This window comes from Suncus etruscus, chromosome 4 (genome assembly GCF_024139225.1).
Source record: "Suncus etruscus isolate mSunEtr1 chromosome 4, mSunEtr1.pri.cur, whole genome shotgun sequence".
In the NCBI taxonomy this organism is placed as follows: Eukaryota; Metazoa; Chordata; class Mammalia; order Eulipotyphla; family Soricidae; genus Suncus; species Suncus etruscus.
Window position 1 is genome coordinate 45146011 of NC_064851.1, and position 18886 is coordinate 45164896.

General features: G+C 39.6%; 2 protein-coding genes and 1 non-coding gene across 3 annotated transcripts in view; 2 read left to right on the plus strand and 1 right to left on the minus strand.

Moving 5' to 3' along the window:
- Positions 1 to 781: 781 nt before the first annotated feature.
- Positions 782 to 18886, minus strand: part of GLMN (glomulin, FKBP associated protein) — a 53246-nt gene continuing 35141 nt past the window's right edge. The window contains exons 11-18 of the mRNA XM_049772218.1: positions 18207 to 18248; positions 18039 to 18112; positions 16606 to 16690; positions 14765 to 14874; positions 13295 to 13355; positions 2447 to 2570; positions 1027 to 1106; positions 782 to 936 (exon numbers count right to left, since the gene is read on the minus strand). Coding sequence (XP_049628175.1) covers positions 820 to 936; positions 1027 to 1106; positions 2447 to 2570; positions 13295 to 13355; positions 14765 to 14874; positions 16606 to 16690; positions 18039 to 18112; positions 18207 to 18248 — 693 coding nt within the window. The 3' untranslated portion in view covers positions 782 to 819. The remainder of the gene's footprint in view (positions 937 to 1026; positions 1107 to 2446; positions 2571 to 13294; positions 13356 to 14764; positions 14875 to 16605; positions 16691 to 18038; positions 18113 to 18206; positions 18249 to 18886) is intronic.
- Positions 6347 to 7808, plus strand: LOC126006778 (peptidyl-prolyl cis-trans isomerase FKBP1A). Its single transcript, XM_049772299.1, has one exon. It carries the CDS (start codon positions 6396 to 6398, stop codon positions 6720 to 6722), a length of 327 nt encoding a protein of 108 aa, XP_049628256.1. The 5' UTR covers positions 6347 to 6395; the 3' UTR covers positions 6723 to 7808.
- LOC126007321 (U6 spliceosomal RNA) lies at positions 16446 to 16552 on the plus strand. Its single transcript, XR_007494903.1, has one exon. It is a non-coding gene; the product is annotated as a U6 spliceosomal RNA (small nuclear RNA).

Sequence of the window (18886 nt, forward strand, 5' to 3'; positions counted from 1 at the left end):
AGGTTGGCTGCATGCCAGGCAAACACTCTACTGCTGTGCTATCACTTTGGCCCACTTTGTTTTTGTTTTGGGGCCACACCCAGCCGTGCTCGGGTTACTCCTGGTTCTGCACTCAGAAATTACTTCTGGCAGGCTCGGGAACCACATGGGATGCCAGGGTTTGAACCTTAGCTGCATGCAAGGCAAAGCCCTATCCGTTGTGCTATCACTCCAGCCCCTCATGCAGGTTTTTAAATTGATATGTTAGGTTGAATTGACTTACTAGGATGGATTAGCACAGCAGTAGGGCATTTGCCTTGCACGCGGCCAACCCAGGACAGACGGATGGTGGTTCAATACCTGGCATCCCATATGGTCCCTCAAGTTGCCAGGGGTGAGTTCTGAGCACAGAGCCAGGAGTGACCCCTGAGCACTGCTGAGTATGGCTCAAAAACCAAAAAAAAAAAAAAAAAAAAAAAAAAAAGTAAAAGACATACATATCGTTTAACTTTTCCACAAGGGCACCTAGTATTTCTATATTTCTATACTTTTTGCAGATACTTTCATATTGTAACTGCAACTGAAAAGATATAGCTAGAACTCTGTCCCTTAGTTCTGAGGCAGCGAAGAAGAGAGAAATTATTAGTCTGGATTTTTCATCAGTAGTATTTAAGCTACATATAGACATTATTTACCATATAGATAACTTTTAAAAAACCAGTGACTATTACTAATCTATAATGTGCCAGTACAGAAACTGATTTTTTTTAGGAAGAAGTGGTTTACAGGGAAAAAAGTCATGAAAGGTATCAAGGTTTTTATTTATGGAGAGTAGAACTTTCATTTTATCCCAATATTTTCTTCAGAGATGGACTTTGTTTTTATTTCGATGAGTTCTTCTACTCGAGCCAGAACACTTTCAATCAAATCAAATGTATGTAGAGCTGAATGCAGAACCTGCAGTGCCAAGAAAATTATGTATTAATGATGCTGCTTTTGGAAAAACAAAGACCATCTGGATATAGTTGAGAAAAAGCTGACAACTACCTTAAGCTGCATTTCAGGAGGCATATTAGGGATCTCTTCCCCACCCACAGTTACAGAGCAAAGAGTTTTAGACTTCTGGACTTCTATAAAAGAAAAAAAGAACTTGTTACACATAAATATTAAAATTCAGATTTTAAAGATAAAAATTTGGAGGGGTACGGGACACACCTAGCAGTGCTCAAGACTTACTCCTTGCTCTGCACTAAGGAAGCAATCCTGGGAGTGCTCAGGGGACCAAATGGGGTGCCAGGGATTGAACCTGGATCAGTCAGTTAAGTGCCTTACATGCTTTTACTATTACTCCAACACTTCAAAATTAAATTTATAAGCTACTTTCATCATTCACTATGACAAAAGGTGCCAGTAATTTATTAAATTAAATTATGCTGTAAGAAAAACAAATTGATACCAAAATTTGGCATATAAAATACAAAAGTATGTGAATTCAACTTTTAGGTAACATTTTGTCATATATAGCATACAAGAAAAATTTTAAGCTTCTTTTCAGCATATGCCAAGATTATATTAGAGACAATAAAATTTCTAGAAATCCCTATAGAAAAACCATCAGCACAATGTGGAAATATGATAAAATTATTATAATAGAATTGCTGATTTGACTTCAAAAAGTATTTCTAGATCTAAGATTATTTTTTTTGCATTGTGTACATATTAAGGCTAACAGGATGGGGAGAAATTAGCAATACCAAAGAAAATGTGTTTAAACAGAACTTGGTTCAATCTTGCTCAATTCATTATTCATCCAACTACTGTGTTAATTAATTAGCTCACAGATCTGCTAAAAATGTCTATATTTTAGGGGCCAGAATGATAGTACAGTGGATAGGGCTTTTGCCTTGTATATAGTTAACGTTGGTTCAATCCCTAGCATCTCCTATGGTTTCTTAAGCCTAGGTCACAGAGGTCGGCAACCTTTTTTTTTCTTTCTTTTTTTTTTTTGGGCCACACCCGGTGACGCTCAGGGGTTACTCCTGGCTATGCGCTCAGAAGTCTACCTTTTTTTTCAACTGAGCCAAATCTCGCCAAAACCACGATTGAAATTTATTTTGAGAGCCACACAGGGCGCGCACTGACTGAGAGAGGCTAGGAGCAGAGTCCTGATTCCTGGAGCAGCTGCCCGGCACACAGAAGAGCCAAATTAAAAGTGTAAAGAGCCACATGTGGCTCGCGAGCCGCAGGTTGCCGACCACTGTCTAGGAGAAATTCCTGAGTGCAGAACCAGGAGTAAGTAACCCACAAACACCAGTGGGTGTGGCCTAAATAAACTTTATAAAGTGACTTGTACACCACCAGGTATAGCCCCAAAACGTTAAAGGAATTAGGGTGTCCTTTATTTTCAATTCATGTTCTGAAATTGGATTCCTTTTTAGAACTAAAAACAAAACTGCATGTTACCAACCTTCATTATTTTCTTGGCTGTTTTTAATTTCTGCTTCATAATGTGCTTTTGACATATTTAGTCCTGTATGGAGTGGCTTTAAGAAGTTATTTTCAATCTTTCCAAGTTCTGTCCATAATCCAGTCTGTTCAGAAGAGTTAATAAAAAAAACTGTTTTTCGATTCAGTATTTACTGGCTACCTCCTATTTCTAAAAATATGTGTTAGAGAAATAAAAATGAGTATGATATGATCCTGGATTTTCCAAGTAGAGTTTACTGCTCAATAATACATTTATGACTACATTGTTTTTTTGTTTTGTTTTGGAGCACAGGACTTACTGTTGACTCTGTGGTCTCTATTTTGGTGAGTGCTAGGGGGATCCTATGTGGTGCCAGCAATTGGATCCAGGTCAGCCATCTAAAAAAGCGCCTTAATCCCTTTGCTATCTCTTCAGATTCCCATTTTATTTCAATACTGATTAAAACAGGGGCCAGAGCAATGTGTCAGTGGTAGGGCGTTTGCCTTGCACGCGGCTGACCCAGGATGGACCACAGTTCGATCCCTCAGCATCTCATACAGTCCCCCAAGCCAAGAGCGATTTCTGAGTGCATAGCCAGGAGTAACCCCTGAGGGTCACCAGGTTGTGCCCCCCCCCAAAAAAAACTGATTAAAAAAATCAGCATGTTGGGGGCCGGGCGGTGGCGCTAGAGGTAAGGTGCCTGCCTTGCCTGCGCTAGCCTTGGACGGACCACGGTTCGATCCCCCGGCGTCCCATATGGTCCCCCAAGCCAGGAGCAACTTCTGAGCGCATAGCCAGGAGTAACCCCTGAGCGTCAACGGGTGTGGCCCAAAAACCAAAAAAAAAAAAAAAAAAAAAAAATCAGCATGTTAATTACTGCACATTTATACAGCTCCTGCTACATATATTATAGCTTTGTCATTTGTTTAAAATATTTCCATTTGAGGTTGGAGAGATACTACAGAGGTAAGGTGCTTTCGTTCCAGCTGACCCCAGTTCAAATCCCTGGCACTGCATATGGTCCATCTTCCAAGGACTACCAGGAGTCATCCCTACGCACAGAGCCAAAAATAAGCCAGCCTTAAGCTCAGTCAGTTATTGCTCATAAATCAAATATATAAACACACATTTTTCCACTGAAAATTTTATTTTCAGTGTTTCTAATTCATAAATGTAGTTATCTGTAAATGTACATCAGATTAAATTTAAACAATACAAAGTGCAAAGCAATTATATTGCATTATAAAAATCACATAAATTTAATGTATTACAGTTTATAATAGGCCTTTACTACTAAGCAACATACCATGCTAAAACATACTTTTCAAATAATCCAAAAGATGTAAACACTATATTATATTCCTAGGTGTTAGGTTTTTCCAGCCCCATGTAAGCAACGTTTTCATATTCCAAATGATAGTAATTTATGTTACCATTTCTTTCCTATTTCTATGAAGACTAAAAGTTTGCAATACCCATAAGTTTAGAATTATTGAGTAGCCATTTTTTTTTTTTGTTTCTGTTTTTGGGTCACATCCGGCAGTGCTCCTGGCTCTACGCTCAGAAGTCGCTTCTGGCAGGCTCGGGGGACCATCTGGGATGCTGGGATTCGAACCACCATCCTGCATGCAAGGCAAACACCCTACCTCCATGCCATCTCCCCGGCCCTTAAGTAGTCTTAATTCATAAATGTTTAACATGTTTTTATTGTAGAAGTCTTACTTTTTAAGCTTTCAGATTTCAATTACAATAAAACTTAGAGATGTCTTCAGTTGGTGAAACTGACTTTTAAAATTTTAAGTGTTCCAAACTAAGGACATGTAGGTAGACATAAGATCTGACACAAGGATAGGTGGCCAGAGGGAGAGGATCTTGGCTACATCAGTGGTGATGAGGTAAGGCAACTCTGTACACCAGCACTGCACATAGTCATCTCAGCACTGCCAGGAACCACTCCCAAGCATAAAGATGGGAGTAGCTACTGAGGATCACTGGATATGCCCTCCCAAAAAAGAAAAACAACAACAACAACAACAACAAATCATGGGTGGCTAAAGGTACTTAATTGCACAACTCTAAAAAGATTGGTTGTAGGGAACTCAAAGGGCTAGAGTACATGCTTTTTATGGATGACTCCTGGTATTTATGGGCCCTCAAACACAAAACATCTGAGCACCCTCTTTAAAAAAAAAAGCCAAAACACATATAAACATTTTAGTTGTTTTAATGTAATTTATTTTGAAATAACCCATAATCATAAGACTTACCAAACCAGGTGCCAGATTAGGTGAAGGAAAATTTGTCACACGTTTTGTCCAATAAAGCTCCACAAATTTTTCATATGAACAACTGTTACATTTTTAGAAGTACATAGGAGTGAAATGATTGTGGAAATATGTTTTATTTTCTGACTTTAAGGTTACCTGCTCTTTAAGGGCAGGGGAGCTATCAAGTGGTAGAGCATGTGCAAGGGCCTATCTTCATGTCAGTATCCCCAAGCATTTTCTGTTGTTAACCGTATACATAAAAAACAAAAAACACTAGTGGGAAAATAATTTTAAGATTCTTTTATATTTTATTATTTCTAGAAAATAGGATTTTAAGTCACAAGGGTTAAAAGTAGAAACAATAACATGTTAATTTTAATTTTATACTAATGAAACTGTTCTAAATATATTTTTCATTTTTTGTTGTTGCTAAGCCAGGGATCAAACTCAGTGTCTCATTTTTGTAAGGCAGACATTCTACCAATGAACAACATCTCTAGCCCAATTATTTTTGATTTTAAAAGCTTAACTATTCATTTCAAAATCTCTACATTACAAAAGAAAGACAAGAAAGTTTTCTGTCACAATTAAATTTAACAGAACAGATGCAAACTTTACAAAGGGTATAGTAAGCCCTAATAAAGATATGAAAAAAATAAAGGAGGAGTAAAATAAAGGGGAAACAGATGGATCTCCATTTAGAGAGGGCTGCTAGAACATTTGAAGTGAAAAAGAACATAATCAGCTCATAAAATCAGATTACATATAATACATGTTTTATATATACTATATATAATCAGCTTATAAAATTACTTTTTGGGGGGGGGCTTGGGCCACACCCATTTGATGCTCAGGGGTTACTCCTGGCTAAGCGCTCAGAAATTGCCCCTGGCTTAGGGGGACCATATGGGACGCCAGGAGATCGAACCGCGGTCCTTCCTTGGCTAGCGCTTGCAAGGCAGACACCTTCCCTCTAGTGCCACCTCGCCGGCCCCTATAAAATTACTTTCTTATTTAATGCATTAAAAAGTGTTTTTCACCTGAAGCACTGAAATGCCTAAGCAATAAGAGCCAGGGTTTGTAGAAATGCTGGCACCAGGCTCTCTTGGTCCTAAACTAAACTTTCTTATCCGGCCCAAGCCCTGAACTCTGAACTGTCCAGCCTAGTCCAATTGATTTTTCCCAGGAGTGGTCCAGGGGCCCTATGTACCCTCTACAATAAATTAATAAAATTTTTCTTAAGATCAAATATTCTAAAGTGCCATGCAACTAAGGATTATCATCTCAAGAATTAGCAATAAAACTCAATCCAAAATGGCAAACTCACATCCCTGAGATAGCTTAAGTGTGTTTATTGTGAAAGAATTTCTCCCAAGTGCACTTATCTGCATTTACGTCATGTGTTTAAGTGAGAGGCAAATCTGTCTATCAGAGTTCATCACAAGTGACAGCTTCTTGGCTTTTGGGAACGTTGCTTAAAGGAAAAACAAAATGATAACACTAGTGACACTGAACTATGGGCCCTTCTTCAAAAGGACTCCTACCAGTACTTATTTTTGACAAGTTAAGGGTGTTGAGAGTGGTTAGATGAAAAGCTGAAATAAGGTTTATAGGAAAGTTTAATAAGAATAGAATCATTCCGTCCGCCGCCTTGCCCCGCTGCTACCGTCGCCGCCGCCGCTATGGGAGTGCAGGTGGAGACCATCTCTCCCGGGGACGGACGCACCTTCCCGAAGCGCGGGCAGACCTGCGTGGTGCACTACACCGGGATGCTGGAAGATGGAAAGAAATTCGATTCTTCCCGGGACAGAAACAAGCCCTTTAAGTTTATGCTAGGCAAGCAGGAAGTGATCCGAGGCTGGGAAGAAGGGGTTGCCCAGATGAGTGTGGGTCAGAGAGCCAAACTGATTATCTCCCCAGACTACGCCTATGGTCATACTGGACACCCAGGCATCATCCCACCCAACGCTACTCTCTTCTTTGATGTGGAACTTCTAAAGCTGGAATGACAGGAATGGCTTCCCCCTGCGCTCCCCATTCTTGGATGTGCCGTGGAGGGATCTGGCACCTCCCAACGCCAGCAGGCGGATCCACACGGAGCTTTTCCTGACGTCCCACTCCACTCTGTAGAAACATCTTCCCCGACTGAATGTTCTATCACCTGGCTTTGCTCTTCCCCTTTCTCCTCGTATGTGTGTTGACCAACTATATGCCATAAACCTCAAGTTAGTTGTTTTATTCTGTTTTCATTTTGGGGTGAAGATTCAGTTTCGGTCTTTTGAAATAGGTTTCCAATGAAGTATTAGTCGAGTATTAACAGCACAAGCAATGGGTTAACTTCAGAATGGGAATTGATGTGGGTGGGAGGAGTGCAAGAATTTTTATTTTATTTTTTTTGATGAAATTTTTATTATATATTAAACATTCTTGCTGCTGCGCTGCAAAGCCATAGCAGATTTGAGGCGCTCTTGAGGGCAGAAATATTCTCCGAGTTGAGAGAAATCCTTGGGTTGAATGAACAGCCCTACCTAAAATGAAGTGGGGAGAGCCTTTGCCTTCACTGCCTGCCCCACCCTCCCCTTAATATCCTTTGCCTTCGAAAGCAGATTGTTTTCACGACAATGATGGACACTACAGGTATCCCCTGGGCCTCTCAGGACCCCTGAAGCCTTCTCTGTGGTCGGGCCCTTCCCTCTGTCCCTCCCTTCCCCCTTCCTGTGGTTTTTCTAATGGATATTCAGGACTTTTTGTAATCTAGTTATCCAAACTTCACTTCCTAAATTTTAAGAACTTCAATGGAAAGTTTAAATTGAAGGTGCTGTTTCTCACCACCAGTGAAAGCCCCGTCGTCACGACCAACCCTCAAGTGTTCTCTTGGGAATGACGCTGCTCGTCGCAGCTTCGGCAACTCTGTCCTCTGATGCTCGGCTCCCTGCCCGTTTCAAAGTCCCTGGCTCTTCCTCCTCTCCCCCTCTCACCCCTTTGCTGTCTTGTGTAGTGATTTGGTGAGAGAAATTATTGCTGCCCACCCCACCTCCCCGCACTACGTATGAGTTTCAAGTTTTATTATTGCAATAAAAGTGCTTTATGCTGGCTTTTCTCAAAAAAAAAAAAAAAAAAAAAAGAATAGAATCATTCCAATACAAGTGATTCATAATTGAATAATCCTTTCTTTTCCTGCTCTTTTGAGTTACTGTCATTTCTTAAATTTTCCTCCTCTCCCTACTATTTCATGTCTCTTTGTCTCATAAGTTATAGGCACTTTCTTCTACTTTCTCCCACACTTGTATTTCATGCCTTTTTTCCCCCTGAACCGTGAATTTCTAATTCTAATTAGAATTTCTAATTCTACTGGTAAAAATGGACTTAGTTTTTCTATTTTTTTTTTTTAGGGGCCACATTAGGCCAGAGTGTGCTTAGTCCAGTGGTGCTCCCAGGATTAAACCCACTGCTTTGTTGGGGAAAAAAAAGGGGGGGTGGGGAGTAGCAATAGAGTTATGCCCAGTGATATTGTGGGAAAAGTATGAACTGTCAGATACTAAACTGCCCATGATAGGCACTTTTCTACAACTTAAGCTATCTCTCCAACTCACATTATTAATTTTTTTGGTTATTCTGGGGCTCAAATCCAGATCTTTATGCATGTAAGGCATGAGCTTTACCACTGAGCCATATTCCTGGCCTTCAATTTAATGATTTGTTACTGGGAGGATCTCTTAAATGTTGTTCTGAAACATAGTAATTCTGCAATTTCAGTGCATATGCCATAATTTGTTCATCTTTTGACAATTACTTTCTCATTGACTTTATTTTACCCATTGTTTTTCTAAATTTGTGATTTTAATATATAAAATGAGAACAAAATCAACGGAAACAACATGAGATTGTGAAGCATTAGAAAACTTTTTTTTTTTTTGGGGGGGGTCATACCTGGCAGCGCTCAGGGGTTACTCCTGGTTCTACGCTCAGAAATAGCTCCTGGTAGGCTCGGGGGACCATATGGGATGCCGGGATTCGAACCACCGTCCTTCTGCGTCTAAGGCAAACGCCTTACTGCTGTGCTATCTCTCCAGCCCCATAGAAAACTTTTAATTGAATTAATGTGCATATTTTTGTTTAAGTATACTTAATAATATATAGAATATATACACAGCATGGGCCCGGAGAGATAGCACAGCGGCAAGATGCGGCGTTTGCCTTGCAAGCAGCCGATCCAGGACCAAAGGTGGTTGGTTCGAATCCCGGTGTCCCATATGGTCCCCCATGCCTGCCAGGAGCTATTTCTGAGCAGACAGCCAGGAGTAACCCCTGAGCACCGCCGGGTGTGGCCCAAAAACCAAAAAAAAAAAAAAAAAAAAAGAATATATACACAGCATACTTTTTTTTTTTTTTTTTTTTTTTTTTTTGGTTTTTGGGCCATATTCAGCGACGCTCAGGGGTTACTCAGGGCTGTACGCTCAGAAATCGCTCCTGGCAGGCACAGGGGACCATATGGGATGCTGGGATTCGAACCAACCACCTTAGCTCTTGGATTGGCTGCTTGCAAGGCAAACGCTGCTGTGCTATCTCTCCGGCCCCATCCAAAACATAATAACTATAATTAGGGTCTTAGTTAAGCTGTTTTCTCAGAAATTAAAATATATTCCTGGGCCAGAGAGATAGCACAGTGATAGGGCATTTGCCTTGCAAGCAGCCGACCCAGGACTGACAGTGCTTCAAATCCCGGCATCCCATATGATCCCCCACGCCTGACAGGAGTGATTTCTAAGCAAAGAGCCAGGAGTAACCCCTGAGCACCACCGGGTGTGGCCCAAAAAACAAACAAAAGGAATAATTGAAAAAAAAATATATATTCCTTCAGTCTGTAAGTGGGAATATTGACAGGCCCAGCCTTTTTGAAAAACAATAAAGACATTTCCCAAAAAACTAGATATTGAGCTCTCTTATGAATCAACAATACTACTCCTGGGAATATACCCTAGGGACACAAAAACACTATATAGAAAAGATATCTGTACCCTATCTTCATGTCAGCACTATTCACAATAGCCAGAATCATGAAACAACCCAAGTGCCTGAAAACAGGTGGGTGTATAAAGAAACTGGTACATTACACAGTGGGATACTATGCAACTCTTAGAAAAAAACTAAGTGATGAAATATGTAGATGGATATAGAGATCATTATGTTAAGTGAAATAAGTCAAAGGAAGAGAGGAAGAGGGACAAATATCGCTCATGGTAGGCTCGGGGGACTATTGGAGTGCCAGGATTCGAATCACCATCCTGGGTTGTTGAAACTCAAAACAAAGCCAGGCTGCAGGCAAGACATGTGCCCTAACCTCTACACTACCTTTGCAGATTTCTCTATAATATGCTGCTCTACATCTAAATAGATCTATTGTTAAGGTTTTTTTTAACCTATTGGACAAATCACATTTCTAGGTGTGGTCTCCCCTAATTATTAAAGAAGTGAAAACATATCACACCTTAATAAACTTTTCTTTTTTTCTTTTTCTTTTTTTTTTTTGGTTTTTGGTTTTTGGTTTTTGGGTCACACCTGGTGGTGCTCAGGAGTTACTCCTGGCTGTCTGCTCAGAAATAGCTCCTGGCAGGCACGGGGGACCATATGGGACACCGGGATTCGAACCAACTACCTTTGGTCCTGGATCGGCTGGTTGCAAGGCAAACGCCGCTGTGCTCTCTCTCCGGGCCCTAATAAACTTTTCTTAAGTCCTACAGTCTTCACTACTGCAGAATTTTTCTCGTTTCTATTTTTCTATTTTGGAGTCACACCCAGCAGAATTCAAGGCTTAAGCCTGACTTAGTGCTCAGGAATCACTCCTGGCAAGGTTCAGAGGACCATATAGTATGCCAGAGATTGAATCCAGGCCAACCTACTTCAAGGCAAGTGCCCTAGCCACTGTACCATCTCATTTCTAATTTATCACAAGTTACTTTGGAAGTCAGATGTAGTTCATGATTCAGAATGTTCAGACTTCTACTTGAGACCAAAGTATACCATATTTACAATACGCCAATCCACAACTGGTTAAACACATTTACCTCTTTCTTCTTTTTACATTAGAAAATAAAACATGGGGGCCCAGAGAGATAGCACAGCGGCGTTTGCCTTGCAAGCAGCCAATCAGGACCAAAGGTGGTTGGTTCGAATCCCAGTGTCCCATATGGTCCCCCGTGCCTGCCAGGAGCTATTTCTGAGCAGACAGCCAGGAGTAACCCCTGAGCAACGCTGGGTGTGGCCCAAAAACCAAAAATAAATAAATAAATAAATAAAATAAAACATGGGGCTGGAGAGATAGCACAGCAGTAAGGCATTTGCCTTTCATGCAGAAGGATGGTGGTTCAAATCCTGGCATCCCACATGGTCCCCCGAGCCTGCCAGGAGTGATTTCTGAGCATAAAGCCAGGAGTAACCCCTGAGCACTGCCCAGAGTGACTCAAAACTCAAAAATAAATACATAAATAAAAGTAAATAAAACAAAAACATTTAAAATATTTTTTCGTTAATAAAAAAAAATCCCCTCAGGCTTCAGCTCTAGGAGGCATTTGCTCTATAAGATGCAGACATTTTCCCCCTATCTTTTTTTTGGGGGGGAGTGTATCTTATGGTACAAAAAATACAGTAAATTCTCCCTCAAAAAATTACAGAAAAGTATTTTACTCTAATGAAGTACATGCTGAACTATTTAAAGTACACTGATGTTTATAGCTTACTTTGAAATGTCAGAAAAGAGTAATAGGTAAAGGATAGAGCAATGAATACACATTAAGAATAAAACATTAGGGGCCAGAGCAGCAGTGTTATGAGAGCGGTAAGGCATCTGCCTTGTTGGTGCTAGCCTAGGATAGACTGCGGTTCAATCCCGTGGCATGCCATATGGTCCCCCAAGCCAGGAGCGATTTCTGAGCGCATAGCCAGGAGTAACTCCTGAGCGTCACCGGGTTTGGCCCCCAAAACCAAAAAAATAAAAATAAAACGTTAATGGTTGAGTTAAGTTATAGGTAAATAAGTGATCTCCATAAAATTCTTTCAATTTGACAATATGTTTGAGATTTTTCTCAGCAACATGTTGAGAAAACATAACCTGGTAAAGAGCAACTAGTCTGTAGTAGCAAGTAACTATTTTTGCCTGATAAGGTCATCAAATCATTTGATCTATTAGAATTTTTGTTTGTTTTTGAGCCACACCCGTTTGACGCTCAGGGGTTACTCCTGGCTATGCACTCAGAAATCGCCCCTGGCTTGGGGGAACCATATGGGACGCCGGGGGATCGAACCGCGGTCCGTCCTATGCTAGCACTTGCAAGGCAGATACCCTACCTCTAGCGCCACCTTCCCGGCCCCTGATCTACTAGAATTTTTGATAAGGAAACTGCTATTTTCCCCATAAAGTTTTCATCCCACTCATGATTTGACTGTTAGAGACATTTGTCATATTTATAAAAAAAAAAATAAGTAATTACTTCCTTAAGAAACAGATTCAAGGGGTTAAAAAGATAGTACAGTGGTTACAATGATGACCTTGTCCACAACCAGCCCCATTCTGATTTCTAGCACCACATATGTAAGAAGTGATTCCTGAATACAATTTGGATTAAGCCTTGGCACCACTGAGTAAGGCCACAAAACTAAAGAAAACAACAAAAAGATTAATTCAGAGGACTAGAGAGATATTACTATACACAGGGCACTTGCCCTGCAAGTGAACAATCCAGGGTCAATCCCCATGTGGGCCCGTACCCTGTACACAACCAGGAGCAACTAACCCCTGAGCACTGCTAGATATGACCCATAAACCAAAATAAAAAAAATGAGTCCAAGCAGTTATATATAACATATAGGAAAAGCAATCATAGAAATAGCATAGATGAAAAGATACTAAAAAGAAAGTATTTTACTGGATGATAAATCTCCCTCAAATAGTTTTCTAATGATATACTACTTTAAGAAAATACTCAGCTTCCTACACATTGTCCAAAAGGTGTCATTAATAAATTCAGGTTTAGTGTTGAAAAGCTTCAATTTGTCATTTCTACTGAGGCCATATAGATGATTACGTGTGACAGCAGCTCGAGACTCCAAATAATGTTCAGTTAAAAAATGTGAATTTACTTAAGGCCTGGAACCTACCTACTCAAGAGTACTAAATAAGAAAAAATACAACAGAGGGGCCAGAGTGGTAGTGCAGCAGTAGGATGCTTGCCTTGCACACAGCTGACCCAGGACAGACCTCAGTTTGATCCCCGGAGTCTCATATGATCCACCAAGCCAGGATCAGTTTCTGAGTGCCTGGCCAGAAGTAACCACTGAGCGTCACCAGGTGAGGTGTGGCCCCCCAAAAAACAAAAAATAAACAAAACAAACAAAACCACAACAGAAAAGTGAAGCTGGTAATAAGAACTACTGAGAATTAATCTGTTTCAGAATACCTATCGGCACTTCATCCCCAGCCTTTGTAGCAGGGTAAGATATTACATGATGGGTTGGTAATGATACGAAAATTTAAAACATTCCTTATGCATTCTGAATATACTTAGTTTTATTAAAATTTACTTACTGGATTATCTTCATTATCTTTGATAACCAAATACCTCAATAAATTTAGTGAAGCCATTATCCTGTTAATGGAAAAAAATATAAATTACAGTGCATGTTTACATAATTGATCTTCTATATTTGAGTTCACAAATTTACCTGAAATTACTATTCTATTTTTCCCTTCAAGCCAGCTATCTTTAATATTTAAGCATATCATTACTTACTTCCTGAATTTTAGTTTTTAAAAATAAGTGTTTAAAACCATTTCTCTGCATCATTCTAGTATACTGAATGTGAAATCACATATTAGATGGGCCCCCCTCAAGAAAAGATGATAACTTAGAAAATACAATAAGGTCCCCAAATAAGCTCTTATTAAGTGACATATATAAAATTCCTATTTGCTGAGCCAGAGAGACAGTACAGTAGGTAGGGCTTTTGCCATGTGCAGCTGACCTGGGTTTGATTCACTGCATTCCATATGGTCCCCCAAGCCCACCAGGGGTAATTTCTGAGGGCAAAGCCAGGAGTTAGCCCTACACATCTCAAGGTGTGTAGTCCTTCCCCTATCCTACCCTACCCCACCCCCTGCCAAAAAGCAAAAAAGATTTATAGTGTTTGGTCACCAGTGTTGCAGTTACAGATCTCTAAAATTAGAGATCATCAAAGGTACAAAATCATACTGATCATCATACTTCTGGAAAGAACAATATTTTGGTTTTAATTATTAATTTTATGTAATTAGCATCTACTTAAATATGAATTAATTTTATGAACTAACCAGAGCTCTTTCTTTTTACAGTTAAGGTTAGGGTTAGGGCTAGTGTTTGTGGTAGGGTTAGGATGAATGAGGGTTAGGATTAGAGTTAATTATGGTTAAATTAAGGTAAGGGTTAGGATTATTGTTAAGAGTTAGATTTAGGGTTAGTGTTTGATTTAGATTTAGTGTTAGGTTTAGTGATAGGGGTAAGGTTAGGCTTGGGTCAGGGTTATGTTTGAGTTAGAGTTAGTATTAGGCCAAGGGTTAGAGTCTGAGTTAAGATTAGGTTTTAAAATTAGTGTTAGGTTTAAGTTAGGGTTAGGGTTTAGACTTATGGGTAAAGGTTATGTATAGTTATAGTTATGGTTAGGCTTACGGTTTATGGACTAGGATTAGGGTTATATTAGGGTTAGTGTTGGTATAAGGGTGAAGTTAGGTTTGGGTTTAGGTTTAGAGTTAGGGTAAATTAGGGTTAGTGTAAGTGTTATTTGTTAGGTTTAGGGTTAGGATAGGCTAAGGTATAGGGTTTGTATTAGGTTAGGGGTAGGAGTAGGTTTAGGGTTTATTTTTTATTTTTATTATTTATTTAATCACTGTGTTCACAAAAAATTTCATATTGGGGTTTCAGTCATAGAATTAACCAGTGGAAAAAAAAGAAAAAATGTTTAATTAGATTCTCTAAGCAGAGGTTCTGATTTTATCATCATAACTTAGTAATGGGCACCTCACCTATCTGAGTTTTGCAGAAGATCTGTTTCAGCGCCCTCTGGAAGAAATAGTACCAAATCCAGAAGGGAAATCAGTTGTGGTCCTGTAAACCACTTATTGTTAGATGCTTTCTGAAAAGGAAAAGAAAAAAATCAGGAAATCTTTATTAACATAATAGCTTGCTAAATTCATGCACTTCCTAATACAAATACATATTACATATATTTGTTCTGGGACCCCCCACCCCGGCTGTGCTCAAGGGTTACTCCTGGCTCTGTGCTCAGAGATTACTCCTAGTGGGCTTAGGTAACCATATGTGGTGCCAGGGATTAAATCCTGTCTACTGAGTGCAAGGTAAATGACCCATCTGCTTTACTATCACTCCAGCACAAAACTTCTATTCTCTCACTAGTATATTTTTAAACTTCCATTTTCTTTCATTTTCATTCTTCTCACTAGTTTGACACAGGAATAAACCCTTCCAGTGTTAATATACAAGCACACAATCTCTAGTTTCAGATATGAAGTGATGCATAAAAACCTTAGACTGAAGTTTTCATTAATATTTTATATGTATACAGTAAAACAAAAAAATTCATTATCAGCTTAAAGAATTAATACTACTTAAATATGTACCTAACAAAATTTTACAACTATAATTTTTTATTTGATTTATTTTTTGGGGGGTTGGGCCATACTGGTGATGCTCAGGATTTATTCCTGGCTATGCCCTCAGAAATTGCTCCTGGCTTGGGGGATCATATGGAATGCCAGGGGACAGAACCACAGTCCGTCCTAGGCTAGTGTGGGCAAAACAGATGCTTTACCACTTGCACCACCATTCTGGCCCCTATTTTATATTTTTTAAACTTTATTTGATTGGTTTTTGGGCCACACCCAGTGACACTCAGGGGTTCCTCTTGGAGTTCCTCAGAAATTGCCCCTGGCAGGCTGGGGGACCATATGGGATACCGGGAATCGAACCAGATCCCTCTGGGTTGGCCACATGCAAGGCAAGTGCCCTACCACTGTGCTATCTCTCCAGCCCCCAACTATGATTTAAAAAAAAAATAGACAGGGGGCCGGAGAGATATAGGATGGAGGTAGGGCATCTGCCTTGCATGCAGGACAGTAGTTCGCATTCCATATGGTCCCTCGAGCCTGCCAGGAACGATTTCAGGGCTTAGAGCCAGGAGGAACCCCTGAGCGCTGCTGGGTGTGATCCAAAAATAAATAAATAACAGACAACACAAAAAAGACAAACTGGGAAAAATTTATACCTTAACATTAGTGATACAAGAATTTCAAAGGGGGCAGGAATGAGACTCAAGTGGCAGAACATAAGTTCAAGGTCCTAAGTTGGATTCCTTGTCATCTATCAGATGCCCAAGCCTGTTGTATGGCTCTTGAAAGTCTCCCCCACTGTTGGAAGGACAAAAATTCACAGGGATATATTTCAAAAACAAGTGAATATATCTTTTTTTTTTTTTTTTTTTGGTTTTTGGTTTTTGCTTTTTGGGCCATACTAGTAACTTAGAGGTTACTTCTGCTATGCACTCAAAAATCGCTCCTGGCTTGGGGAACCATATGGGACGCACCGGGGGATGGAGGAACTGTGGTCTGTTCTAGGTCAGTCACATGCAAGGCAAATACCCTACTGATGTGCCACTGCTCCAGTCCCAAGCGAATACATCTTAAGTAAGTGCTCGCTTCAGCAGCACATATACTAAAATTGGAACGATACAGAGAAGATTAGCATGACCTCTGCGCAAGGATGACACACAAATTTGTGAATTTTAAAAAAATAAATAAATACATAAAAACAAAAATAAAATGATAGTTGACACTAGTTATGCACTTACCTTTAAAGACAAATCAATTTGATTTTTGATATTTTGAATTATAAAGGCCTCCACACCTGAGTGATTACTTGTATTTAATAAGCACCTGAAAAGAAAAATTATATTTGAAATTATTCTGACTGCATTATAACTATGACAAGTTTTACATATGTTAATAAGCCATGTGTTTATTTCTAGAACTATAAAACTGCCAGGAAGACATTAGCAAGGTATTCAACCAAAATACAAAAATCTCCTCTGAAAATTATTGCTCTAACTAGTACAGTTTATATTAACTAAATCTTTCAAACAAGAAATTTGTAGGGGTATGAGAGATAAGTAACTTACTAACTCTAGATTATTCCTCATAGATTAGCCTGGTAGACTTATTTTACTATAAAGAAAGAAAACTCAATAGAACTAGCTTAAGAAAAAAACATTTCTTAGAAATAAATAAAACAGAGAACATTTGCCAGTTTTTATTTTTTTAACTAGGGGATGGAGCACTATCTGATGAGCAATTTCTCTTATGTATGGAGTGGGCAGAGTTTGGACCACACATTACTGTGATCTGGTCTTACTCCTAATTGCACTTAGAGATTACTGTGGCCAGGGCTTGGGGGGCCACATGTGATGCTAGAGATTGAATTCAGGTTGACTAAATTCAAGGTTTTACTCTCCAGTTTGCAAATTCTTAATTCACAGGGTTCTAGAATATGGATCCCTCTCAAGTAGCACCATTAATAATAAGCTGTATTGGGGGCTGGAGAGATAGCACAGTGGTGTTTGCCTTGCAAGCAGCTGATTCAGGACCTAAGGTGCTTGGTTCGAATTCCGGTGTCCCATATGGTCCCTGTGCCTGCCAGGAGCTATTTCTGAGCTGATAACCAAGAGTAACCCTGAACACAGTCGGGTATGGCCAAAAAAAAAAAAAAAAAAGCAGCTCTATTGGGGCTGGAGCGATAGAATAGTAGGTAGGGCACTTGCCTTGCATGTGCTCGACCTGAGTTCGGTCACCGGCATCCCACATGGCCCCCTGAGCATGCTGGGAAGGCATCCTGAGCAAATCTAGGAATAGCCCCTGAGCATCGCCGGGTGTGGTTAAAAAAAGACAAATAAAAAAAGAAAAAAGACTAATAAGCTCTATTATAATAGCTGTCAAAGTTATAACTCCATAGTCATTCATTTCTACTGTGAAAATTACTGACATATCTAAAATTCAAGCAGGAACAATATTTTAAGTCTGAATTTTGGAGTATTTCAGATAACTGAATTGAGATAGAGGCTATTACTCAAAAATTCATGCACATACATATCCATAATAAACTTTCTGTGCCCTCCACAATATATTATTATAATATGGTTTCTGAGTAGAGCTGACTTGCAAAACATACTAAAATGTCTGGAATAATTTATTTGGTGCCACTTTTTTTAACCAACCACATGATACATACCTAAATAATGTGTATTTTCCCTGTGAATCCAACTTGTTTATATACAATTGCAGCATAGCTAATCCTTTTCTCCTCTAAAATTGAAGAAATACCATTGTCACATAAAATAAAAAGTTTTTCCTGAAACTTCTCACTATAATTCACTTAAGTCCAAAAATGTTTACATACCAATGTCTCAATGGGACAAAGTGTCATTACTTTGACTAAACCCTGGAAATTAAAAAAAAAAACTTCAATTAAGACTTAAAAGGTTATTTAGAAGACAAATAATTATATTTGAAATAGTGAATACTAAAAGCTCATAAATGTGCTGTAGGAGATTTAATAGTAACAGTACATTCCTTTGAGGATTTTCATCAGCAAACAAAACGACAATCCTCTTGGTAAGTGATAAATATTGAGTGCAATTTTTACAAAGTAAACTCAGAAGTAATGCTAAATTTTAGTTATGTGTGGTATGGAGTTAAACATGCAGAAGTTAGGGGGCTGGAGAGATAGCATGGAGGTAGGGCATTTGCCTTGCAATCAGAAGATCAGTGGTTCAAATCCCGAGCCTGACAGGAGCAATTTCTGAGCATAGAGCCAGGAGTAACCCCTGAGTGCTGCTGGGTGTGACCCAAAAACCAAAACCAAAACAAAACAAAACCAAATGCAGAAGTATAATCCAGTCATTAAAAATAATCAGGAAAGGGGCCGGAGAGATAGCATGGAGGTAAGGCATTTGCCTTGCGTGCAGAAGGTCAGTGGTTCGAACCCCTGCATCCCATATTGTCCCCTGAGCCTGCCAGGAGCGATTCCTGAGCATAGAGCCAGGTGTAACCCCTGAGTGCTACCGGGTTTGACCCCAA

Excerpts from the sequence above, each read along its gene's own strand:
- LOC126006778 (XM_049772299.1), top strand. The coding sequence starts at position 6,396 with ATGGGAGTGCAGGTGGAGACCATCTCTCCCGGGGACGGACGCACCTTC.